Raw genomic sequence first — 12142 nt, 5'->3', positions numbered from 1 at the left:
CGTTCTAGAATGAGAGGAATATAGTGTAAAGAAAAAGTTAAATATGTGGTTGTGGCAGGGATGCAAGGTATTCTGTGTGTAAAGAGAAGAACCAAATGTTGAGGCTGTTGGGCTAAACAGAGGCATTGTGTATTTTTTTTCTGAAACCTCTTTAATTTACTTTCATTGACATGAACAAAGCAGAAGGAGAGATAAATTAAGTAGGGGAGGGGGACTATAAAGAGCACTGGTTTGGAAGATGAAGGCTATTTAAAGGAGTTAATACAGAGGTCTGAGAATACTTTAAGGAAATAATTACTGAAATGTGGTCCATTGATTGTTAATGACAACTTTGATATTGCACTGGTTTTGTTCTGAAAAGTGTGGTTTGTTGACACCTAAAAAGCTAAACTTTGTGATATATAAACATCTCAGTTAGTCCAACAGGTTAATGCTAATCTTTTGTCTGGCAAGGGTGTGGGGGGTTGAAAATACTTTCCCCCTTTGTTGCAGGTGGGGGTTGGCATATTGATCAGGGTGTTTGCCTCACAGACACAAAGTACAGGGTTTGATATGCAACTCTGAGTGGGAAATTGGCTAGGCTTAAAATGACCCAAACGGGCAGCAAGCCTACAGATTAGCTATGAAGCTAAGAACCTATCTAATTCATTTTTGACTAGGTTGTGAACTATTACAAATCCTTCTTGAACAGAAGTCCAAGGCTTTATCTCCAAGCCTCAACAGAGTTTTATACTTAATTGTAAGAATTTTTGATTTTTAGCAGTTAATAATGTTCATATTTCAAAGGTTAAGGAGTAGGGAAATTAAAGTTTTGGCAGTGATATGAGGGTCATCATATTGGGCAACACTTGTCAAATTTATAGGCATAAAGATAAATTTCAATTTCAGTGTGCTACATTAAGCTTTAGAGGAGAAAGTGTTGAGTTTGGTTGTAGTTTGAAGGATATGGTTGAAGGAGTGAACATGAGTGGGCAAAGGCCAGTAAGTGCATAGGCAATGAATGGTGGGGAAGAGGCAACGGAAAACATTAGCAACTGATTGGTCTAGCAAAGAATCTTTTTCTGATCTAAAGTTGAGATAGGTTATTTCTGTAACTGTAGTAATCCTAAGTCAGACAGTGATTCGTTGATAGAAGTTTGAAGTGCACCAGGGAAATTAATATTAAAGTCAGTGAGGATTATAATGTTCTTAAAGAATTTACCATATTGGTTGTTGATTTATAAGGTTTAAAACTTTCTTTTTTTATTTTTGGGGAAATAAATTGCAGATAGATAGAGACTATTAGTTTTTCAAATGGAAAACATGGATTTATGTACTTTGGGTCATTGGCTATGATTGTTGTGAGCCTGGCTATAAAGATTTTGCAGATATAGAAGTGGTAGACATTAAAGTGAATAGTGCAAGTGATGCCTAAAAAGGCTTGCAGTAATATGATGGCAGAATTATTTTCCAACTGTTAAACAATGCCACACTAATCAGCATGACCAGTTTATTACTATATATGTTAGCACCACCACTAATTGCTTGTTTAGTCCACAATAATGACAAACAATAAACTTGCTGTGGTTGCTATCACAGATCTGTACTATGACTAAAATTTCAAATCCTTACTATGCTTAGTATCTGCAAGAAAAAAAAAACATACTGATTTACATAAATTCCCCTCCATCCACTGCTTTAGTGTGCTGTGATTGTACACACATGCGTGTGTGTGTGTGTGTGTGTGTGTGTGTGTGTGTGTGTGTGTGTGTGTGTGTGTGTGTGTGTGTGTGTGTGTGTGTGTAAAATAAGGCCCCAAATCAGGGATATTTTTAAATACTACTCTAACAAACTTAGAAAGTTGATAGAATGCCATGCATTTTCTCAATGATATGAAGTTGGAAACTCAAATGTTTGTCATTATTTAGTTATTGCAGTTCTCAATGATTTGCCTGAAAAGCAGAACTTTCATGAAGGACAGGCCAAAAATATGAGGAAAAAAATTAGGATATTTTGGACAGTTGAATTGTATGTGCCATGTTCAGATGAATCATGTAACAGCAAATTACAAAAATGCCGATCACACTTATTAAGCTTACAGAATAGCAGAAATATGAATTATTTATTCCTTAGCTACTCCAGATGAGGAGATGTATTATGATCACCGACTCTGATTACTAATGCTTCCGTTATTGTTTCTGAGTGCACTTTATTTTAAGACAACAGGATTTGTATTAATATGCAGATGGTTATTTTCTTATTGTGATCTGCCTTTTTTATTTGAAAGATCTGCTATATGCTAATGTACTAAAACAAGATGTCTCTTTACCAGGTACTCTTCTGGGGGCTGCGTGAGCTGAAGAAAGTCCAGCTTCTTTCAGTTGATCGACCTCAGGTGTTTATTGAGTGTGCAGGAAAAGGCATTAAATCTTCTGTAATCCAAAGCTACAAGAGCAACCCTAATTTTACAGTCCAGGGTGATTGCTTTGATGTGGTATGTATGCATGCAGGTCTGTGTTTATGCAGCTTTAACATCTAAAAATGTACTAATGCTCCAAGGATTACTTTCTATCACCAGACAAAATAAACGGACCATTACTGTTCTGTCCTAATGACTCTGATAAGTTTAGTGTATAAAACACTGTATATGCATTCCCAGTTCCAGTAGCACCCAACCACTCCTACAAACACCTAAGGATGAGCTGTACCTGTCCCTTTTATTAATACCCATATAAAAGCACACCTATCTGTTTGCAGACTTCTGCTTACAGCCATCATGGCCACACAGATGTACCAGTGTAAGCTTTTCCCCATGCCTAATAAAACAGTGTAATGCAAAAATTAAGGCACTGGAGGTTTATGCAGGGCAAAGGACAGTGAATTTCTGTAACACATCAGTCAGCTCACATATATATAGATAAACAGCAACAGAACCACCAGTAATTATGTCACCTGGCATTGGCAGCAATTTGGAAATATAATAACCCATTAAAAGTGAGTTCCTTGAAGATCATTCAATTTTGACTGGAAAAGTAAATAGGAAATTTCTAAAATTGTATTGCATAGCAGATTATGTTGCCAAATCTCCCATGATGGGGTCTGTGCCACTTTTAGCACACTGACTAATATGTATGACTAACTTTGAGGACACTAGACCACAGAATAGATTATAGGTCCTTTAATTTGTTGTAGTTCATTCTTTCTATCATTACAAGTAAACTTTGAGAAAAATAAGTAGTTAATGGAACTTGCAAATGCTAGTTTAAATGACATTTAAGTATGGCAGAGGTCTTTATAGGTTCATAGGTTCACTAGGCTATCTGCCCGAAGGTATTTATAAGCCTAGCCAGAATGTGTTGGCTTTTGCCACCCCCTTCGATTAGTTCCCTATGCCTCTGTCCAGCAGGACCACTGAATTGATCCCTGAGATAAACTTTCTGTTTCCCATCCACTCGTCAAGATTTCTTTTGAAGAGCGTCAGCGAGGTGCTCTGCCTAATGTAGATTGGGATCTTGTTCCAAAGCATGGGAAGTCTCTGGGACAGGAATCTATCCCTCCAGCACATCCTATTTATTGTTGTGGTGAGGCTGAGATCCCTAGAGCGTGTGGCTCGTGGGGATGAGGTTTTCTTTAGGTGGAGCATGCCCATTAATTCTGGGTTGGACATGGCCTTATGTCAGGCAGAGATCACCTCTGAGTAGGCGGTATGCAACCGAGTACAGCTGTAATTTCTTCAGTCGAGCTGCATAGGGCATCTGTTTGAGGCCAGTGATCCTCTTGGGGAGGTACTTCTGAGGTCTTTCCAGCTGTTGCAGGTGTCTTGTAAGGTACATCCCAAATGGGGCGTTGTACTCTATGATGGGTCTGATGAGTGATGAGTAGAGGGGCATGATGACCTCTTTTGATCTGGATGTGAACCCTTTTGTGATTAGGTGGGCCACGTAGAAGGATTTTTTAACCACTTTGGCAATGTGATGATCAAAGGTGAGATTACTGTCTACTTGGGTCCCCAGATCCCTTATCACATATTCCATATTTAGGGGACTACCACCTATGTAGTAGTTTGTGGGTATTTTGTTTTTTCCAAAGGGGATGACTATGCACTTTTTGGCATTTAGCTTGAGGCCATGATTTTGACACCAGGTATCCGTCTCCGTGAGACTCTTTTGGAGGATGTCTGTGTCAGCCGGAGAGTCAATTATAGCCCCTAGTTTGCAGTCGTCTGCAAGCTTGGTCAGCCATAGTCCTCCTGTGCTTGCCTGTACCTCTGAGAAGTATATGCCGAACATGAGTGGTCCTAGGACTGAGCCCTGGGGAACTCCACTTGTAACCGATTTAGAGTCGGATCTAGCTCCCGCAACTCTCACCATGTGGGTTCTGTCCATGAGTCAGTTGGCAACCCATCTTGTGACGTAGAGATTTATGTTCAGGCTGGTGAGCTTGTCTATAATACCAGAATGGGGAATGGTGTCGAAGGCCTTTGCGAGGTCTAGGTAGGCTGTGTGTACCACTTTTCCCTCATCTATAGCCTTGGTAACTGTCTCAAAGAAGTCCACCAGGTTTAGGATGCATGATCTGCCCTTAACAAAGCCGAACTGGGTAGGGTCTGGTGTTTGGAGGTTCCCAATGTCTCTGTTAATGAGTTCCATGATGATGTGCTCCATAGCCTTGCAGACCAAGCTAGTCAGGCTTATAGGGCGATAGTTCCCGGGGTCTGTTGTGGCTCCACCTTTGTGAAGCAGAATAACCACTGCTGTGTGCGACTCTATGGGTATGTAGCCTGTGGAGAGGCTGAGTTTGAACAGTGTGTTTAGGTGAGGGGTTAGTTCGTCTTTGAGCTCGTGTAGGACGCAGCCTGGGACACCGTCCAGTCCCATTGATGCTGTGTTTTTGGCTTTGGAGAGGGCTGTTTTAACCTGAGTGGCTGTGATTTCAGGGACTCTACATTCTTCTGGTATGGTTATGGGCCCTCTTGGGGTTGAGAGGGGGTGACGTTTGCGCTGAACTTGTCTGCCAGGATATTGGCGATATCGGTCGGTTCAGTGTATTTTATGCCATTCTGCACTAACTCCAAGCAGATCTGAGCATTGACACTTAGATTCTTGACATAGCTAAAGAATGCCTCGTGGTTATCTTTGGAGTCCTTGGCAATTTTTCTTTCAAAGCTCGCCTTGGCTGATTTTATGAGGGATTGAAGTTTCTTGCTGATACTGATCAGGGATGTCTTCCCTTCTTGGGATTTTACTCTTTTCTGTACTAGTTTCCTCCTTTTATTGTGTAGCTTGTTTATGGCAGGAGTCCACCAGACTGGTTTCCTTTTCTTGGAGGAGTGAGTCTTGGTTTTGCTTGGGATGGCATGATCCATGCATTCTTGTAGGTGCTGGTAGAATGCATTAGTGAAGGATTTTGCAGCTTGGACAGTGTTATCCTTCAGCATGGGGGCTTTAAAACTTTCCACCTCGGTCTTAAGTAACGTAAAGTTTGCTTTTGAAAAGTTTTTCACAGTGTTTTTTTTGTCTAGGGGGTGGAGGCGGAATGTGGCTATCCAAAGTGATTTGTTTATGGTCAGATCTAACCAGCGAAGGGTTGATTTCCGGTGTGGGTGTGTCGACCAGTTGAACCAGGACGTTTGAGTTTATAAATTCTAGGAAATGTTGGGCAAGGGAGTTAGTACTTGAGTAGTTCTCCCAGTTAATGTTTGGGTAATTGAAATCACCCAATATTAGGGTGTTTGGTAGGTCCTTTATGTTTCCCAGTGTTTCCAGAAATGTGGAATTGGGGTCTTGGGACATGATGGGTGATCTGTAGCAAGCTACAATTTGAATTGCAGTTTTGCCCATTGTTAGTTGCACGTGGATAATCGCTGAAGCATCGTGCTGTGCCACTAACCTGGAGGTGTGGGTATCCTTGACGAATATCGATACGCCCCCGCCTTTGTATTTCGGTTTGGGTTCTGTGGCCGAAATGTATGGTATGAGTTGTAGCCTGGTAGTGCTGGGGTGCTCTCTGGAGCCTTAAACCAGGTTTCTGTTACTGCACATATATCGGTTTTCTCCATACTGAGGAGTGCCTCGAGTGCGTGCATTTTGAGGTTCAGACTTCTGGCATTGAGTAGCATTACCCTCAGTTTTTTGTTGCTTGTGCTATTTACGGTGATGGGTTTGTCTTTTGAGCCTTGCCTAAAAAAGGCACTATGGGGGTGGCAAGAGCCTTGGCCAGTATTTGAAAGCCTAAGGGTGACAGGTGCAAGCCGTCTCTAGCGAAGCAGCGTGGCTTGTTGAGCATGTCGTCCCAGGCAGACAGACACTGGATCCCCTTTGAATGACATCAGAAACTTAGCCAATTGTTGAAATTGAGAATTTTTTCTTTATACCGTGGTATCATTCTTGGTGAGGGCAGGATGCTACTCAGGGTCATACTGGCCTGGGCTACGTGATCAGAGAGCTCTTCCATGTCTCTCTTCATATAGTCCAGAGAGGTATGGCTCAGGTCATTCACACCAACGTGGACAATGACAGAGTCATATTTGTACTTGTTCTGTAGTGACCTGAGTGCTTGTGTTATGTGGCAGATCCTGGCACCCGGCAGGCAGCTAACAGTAATCTTCTCCTTATTCATCAGCAAGAAATGAAGCAGCCCTTTATCTGCACCACAGGAATAAAACATAAGGTCTTTTTCTGCACACACATGTGCACGTAGATACTGAACTGCATGTGGTTTGATGGCTGTGTTAACCCGTGTAGCCAGTAAGTGAGCAGTGATATCTTCAATGACAAGGATAGATTTATGGTTCAGCTATGGATCATTTGGGTGGCAAATCACGGAGCACAGACTCTTATTTTACTTGATTTATTTTATTTTATTTATCTTTACTGAGCAGAGAGCCGAACTAAATGGTTCATTTTCAGACTTAGCCCAGGCAGAAACAAAAACAGGATGAAAGAAACAGTAGTAACAATAAAAGCAGTTAGGAATGAAGGAACAGAGTCCAAATATAGGCCGTATATAGTAACAAATCCAAGCAATGATGAGTGAAAAAATCACACAGAGTACAGGTCAAGCATACGTACTGTATATATCACTCTTAAGACCAACCGTTTGCAAGTATTATTAAGAAGTATCTTTAAACAGTAAAATATGTTTAAATTGGCAAAGGGGGGGGGTATGAGAGACCACATGTGTAAGTACTGTGTAAAGCAAATACAGTGTGTTGGTGAGGCTAGGTAACATGTCCAGACGTGAAGCCTTTGGATTGTATTTCATTGGTCAGGTAAGGATTTGTTTTTAAGGTAACAGATTAAATCTTTTAAGTTGGGAAGCAGAAATTACACATTAACTTGGAGCAGCAAGAGGGAAAGTATGATTAGTGTACTGCAGTTTATTTATTTATTTTTTAGTTTAAAGTATAGGGCCTGCTGGGGTATGTCTTCTGAAGCTGTAAAAAAATTAAACTGGCAGTTTGACAGTAGAGATATGCAACTATCTAGATGCAAACGTATGAATAAGAATGATCACAGCAGGATGTCATTTCTTTCCTTCATCATAAACCAATTAGACTTCTTGATGGTGTGGTAGTGGTATAACGGAAGGCTTACTTTTTACATGGAAGAACTTTCAGGAAATGGGATCTGAGGTCTGAATGGAGAGTTAGTAAAGTCAGCGAACAAAGGAGAGTAGTATTGCTGGAATTGAATTAATCCTCAAGTCTTGGTGAATAACTTCATGAGTTGGACCCTGTTTTTACAAAATCTCACCAAGATGACCCTGATACGTACATTGTATTTTATACAGCATATATCACGCACACAGAAATAGGTTAAAAAATACAGACAGGTGCACAAGTCCCAGGAGCAAAAGTGCCCAATCTTGGTAGATGTACTGGTGCCAGGACTGGAAAAAAATGACAATGCAGAATCCTCAAGACACAGAAACATTCCTAATAGGGTTAGGTCAGGTGAAGGGGGAGGATGCACCTCCCCCCAGTTGTAGAAGGAAGTAGTAGTCCACAAGAAACACAAAAACTGACAGGTTAAAAAAAACTGACAGGTTAAAAAAAAGAGTCATAAAGATCATAGAGGGGACTACTGAAGATAAGAAATAAATAAATTATGTATTGTTACTATTATACAAGAAGCCCAAAATTTCTGGACAGAAGATATGCAAAAAGATTGAGAGAAATTAGGGGAAAAAATACTTGCAGAAGAAAAACTGTCAAAAGCTTCAAATGCAAATTTGTGTTCATTAATACAACAGATTCATGAAAAACATTATATAGCCCAAACAACCTAGGGTCTGTTTTGAAAAACAAGCGCCTGAGGAAGTACAAAAATATAAAGAAAAAAATCTACAGATTTTTGAAAGGCATAAAAAAGAAATATGGACATGTGATAGAAAGAGAGATCTGATATGCTGCAATATTTATGCAAAGGAGAAAGCAAAAATAATCACTCCAAAAAAGCAGCTCCAAAGATATGTGTAGAGAAATACAGGCAAAGGCAGCCAGATATAGAAAATTTCACAATACAAAAAATAAGATCACAAAGAGGAAACTTAGAAAAGAAGATTAGTGAAGTAGAAGTTAAACAAATAGAAGCTGAAGTTGTGGAATACTTGCAAAGTGAAGGATTTAGTGTAGAAAGTCTAACACAAGTAACGTCACAGCATGATGGAACGATGAGTCCCCAGGTAAGGAGAAAGGGGAGCAACAGAAGACATCTGAAGAAGAAATATGGACATGGGAAAGAAACAGAGATTTAATATGGTGCAATATTTATGCAAATGAGAAAGCAAAAATAATCAATAAAAAAGTAGCACCAAAGATATTTGAGGAGAAATATAGACAAAGGCATCCAGATATGGAAAATTTTACAATGCAAAAATAAGAAATCAAAAGGTGAAAGCAGAAAAGAGGATTAGTAGTTGAGAAGTTAAAGAAATAGATACTGAAGTTATCAATTACCTGAGAAGTGAAGGTTGCAGTGCAGAAAATCCAATTCTGATAACATTACAGCATGATAGCACTACGAGTCCCCAAATTAAGGAGAAACTAGTGGAGCAGGATGCATCTGATCAGTTTCCATATGAAGATTCTTTGGAGCCTTCAATAGGAAACCAGTACAAAAGTTCAGTTGGAGTTGCACAGCTAGGCAAGGAACAGGAAACTGTGGCACCTCTGACACAGTCAATGCTCTGGAGTGACATGCCAGTGGGTTCCCATATGAAAGAGCTGATGACACAGAAAAAACTGAAGAGAATATGGCACAGGAAGATATTGTAGAAGTTTCTGTAGAATGCCCACAGGAGGTGAAGAACAAAGAATGTGCCCTTAGTTTAAAAGAAAATTATCTAAGGGAAGAGTTGCTTGATTTAATAGAAATGGATGGACATATTAAAATCAATGAAAGAAATAGATTAGAGAAAGTCAATACGACCCACAATGCTAGAAGTTTGATAAAACAAATGAGTACAGTTATCAAGATTGTTCATAAAAATATCTTGCAGTATAACAGAAGTAAATAGGATAGATCACTGGGCAGCTAAATTAATAACAGATGAAAGTCTTATTACAAAAACACTGTGTAGTAAGGGAAAGGAAGGGGGAAAATCAAATGCCATCATGGAAGTACTGAATAGAGAGCACTATAAAGCAATTAAGACAAAAAGTGTCATTGTTAGAAGGATACAGAAGAGGGAACAGATTAACAAAAATGCACAGAAAGGTAGAGCTTTTAAAAGCAATGCACAGTATTAGAACAGACCAGGATCTACTGTATACTATTGCAAATAATAAACTAAAGGTATCAGCACAGGCAGAAAGACTTAGAAGATATGCACATAAATAAAAAGGAAAAGTACAAAATAATCAATTTACTGATTACCCAAAAAAGTTTTGTAGAAAACTGGGGAACAAGGCAAACGGAATACAAACACCACCAAAAAAAAAAAAAAAAAAACAAGATGAAATAGACACATTTTGGAGACATATCAATGAAGATTCGGTGGAACATAAAGATGCTGAACGGATAGAAGAAGTAAAAGAAAGAAAGAATAAGAAGTTCAGATGTGCAGGATTTGAAATGAGATGAAGTAACGGCCAGAGAAATTGAAACAAAATTAAGAAAATCTTCTAATTGGAAAACTTCAGGCCCAGATGCAGTACCTAACATCTATCTAAAAGGATTACTTCATCTCATTACATAAAGATTTAGCCATGGATAAGGACTATTTATTTGTACACCTTGAACAGATGTCAACACAGTTAACAGCAGGAAAAATGATACTCCTCCTTAAGAGTGAACCTGCAAGATGCCCTAAAAACTATATACCACGTGTTTTCCAATGGTGTATAAATTATATGCACTGGAACTCATGCCAGCAGAGTTTATACTCATTTAGAAGAAAACTCAATCATGGCATCAGAAAATAAAGGGTAACACAAGAAAGTCATGTGGAACAAAGGATCATCTGTTGTTAAAGTCATAATAGAGAGTCATTGAACATGTCAGATAAACAGACAAATGCAGGTTTTGTAAAACAGAATTGGAAACAGTCACACATTTTGTTGCTGGGTGTGATACATTAATGGCAGAAGGGCTGTATACTGAAAGGCATAATAATGTGGCAAGAATGTTACACTGGGGATTGTGCAAACATTGTAATATTGAAGTAGTTGAGAAGCATTGGAAATATAAGCCACAAAGCATTTTAGAAAATGATGAAGTTTATATCACATGAGATCACCCATTACCAACAGTTCAAAAAATAGATGCGAGAAAAACAGATATAGTAGTCCATGAAAGAAGACAGAAGTAGCATTGATCATTGATATTGCTACACCTAGTGATTGCAGTGTCTTACAAACAGAGAGACACAAAGTCATAAAATACCAGGGTTTTCAGGCAGAAACAAGGACAATGTGGAAGAAGGATGCCCAGACAATTTCAACAGAAGTAGGAGCAACAGGTCTCATAAAAAAGAATTTGCAGTCATATTTAGATATGTTACCAGCACATGTAAACCCATATGAATTGATGAAGGAGTCAGTTCTGGAAACATAGTGGGTGCTATGAAGAGCACTTTTGGTTAACATCAAAAACTGAAACAATATTGATTTCATGAACTTTAATCATACTTTGACTTAGGAATGTCATGGTAGTAGAAACCCAAAAGACTTGGAGAAATTAAACTGAAATGAGAGATAGTAGAAGTAGATAAATGATTTTCATTCTTGCTTTCTAAATGTGGACTTGAAAGTTCTGGGTTTGGTCTAGCCAAATATCCAAGTATTTGAATGTGGTGGCAGTTTTAATTTGAAGCTTGTTTTGGTATTTAATTTTTAAGATGCAGTACACGTTTGACATTTTATGATGCTTACCAAAAATCCTGACTTTAGTTTTATTGGAGCTAAGACATAATTTGTTACAACTGAGTCCAGTGGTAAATGTGTGAAGGACAACTTGGTGCATTTGTATATCACTAGCTGTTGGGACATTCTGGACCTAAATCCATCCATCCATCCACATTTTCACATGGGGTCAGGGTGTCAGTTAAATGATGAAAATCATCTAAAACCTAGGTTCTTCCATACCACAGAACACTCACAGCTATATCTAATTTAGAGTATCCAATCCACCTACTGCATGTCTTTGGAATGTGGGAGGAAATCATAGCACCCAGAGGAAACCCATATGATATGTTATTAGCATATAGGATTAAGGAGAGATGAAGAGATCAATTGGGACTTTTTTAATGAAGACAGAGAAATGCTGTGGATGAAGGCTGGACCCTTGTGGTACACCTGTCTGGAAAAGAGCCTCTATAGATAAGAATTATCCAGTCTTGACTCCAACATAAGTACTGTGAGGAGAGCTTGGAATAAGACCAATACTTGAAACTAGCGCTTAGTTTAGTCATATGGGTGAATAAGATGAAATGTTCAACATGGCCAAAGCCCCTTTTGAAATCAATAAAAATGGCTCCATTAAGATTATTTTGCCCATATTAAGTAAACGTTTGTTATCTGTGGTCCATAGAGCCATCATGGTGCTCTGACCAGTCCAGAATCCATGTTTTTTGCAAGGAAAGGAGATAGTATTGTTGAATATAGTTGGAAAGTTGGATGTATATATCTTTTCTAGGATCTAAAATAGAGGTGAGGTGGAAA

The 12142-nt window shown here is 39.0% G+C and overlaps 1 protein-coding gene across 2 annotated transcripts in view; it reads left to right on the top strand.

Annotated features, from left to right (window-relative positions):
- The window catches only part of LOC122798011 (fer-1-like protein 6), a 1810759-nt gene that overhangs the window by 1218953 nt on the left and 579664 nt on the right, over window positions 1-12142 (top strand). For both annotated transcript variants that reach the window (XM_044066595.1, XM_044066597.1), the window contains exon 24: window positions 2312-2473. In XM_044066595.1, the coding sequence (XP_043922530.1) occupies window positions 2312-2473 (162 nt within the window). The remainder of the gene's footprint in view (window positions 1-2311; window positions 2474-12142) is intronic.

This window comes from Protopterus annectens, chromosome 3.part1, assembly GCF_019279795.1.
Source record: "Protopterus annectens isolate FY-2018-M chromosome 3.part1, PAN1.0, whole genome shotgun sequence".
Classification (NCBI taxonomy): Eukaryota; Metazoa; Chordata; order Ceratodontiformes; family Protopteridae; genus Protopterus; species Protopterus annectens.
Note: the sequence above shows the minus strand (reverse complement) of the source record. Positions and strands in the feature narration are given on the sequence as shown.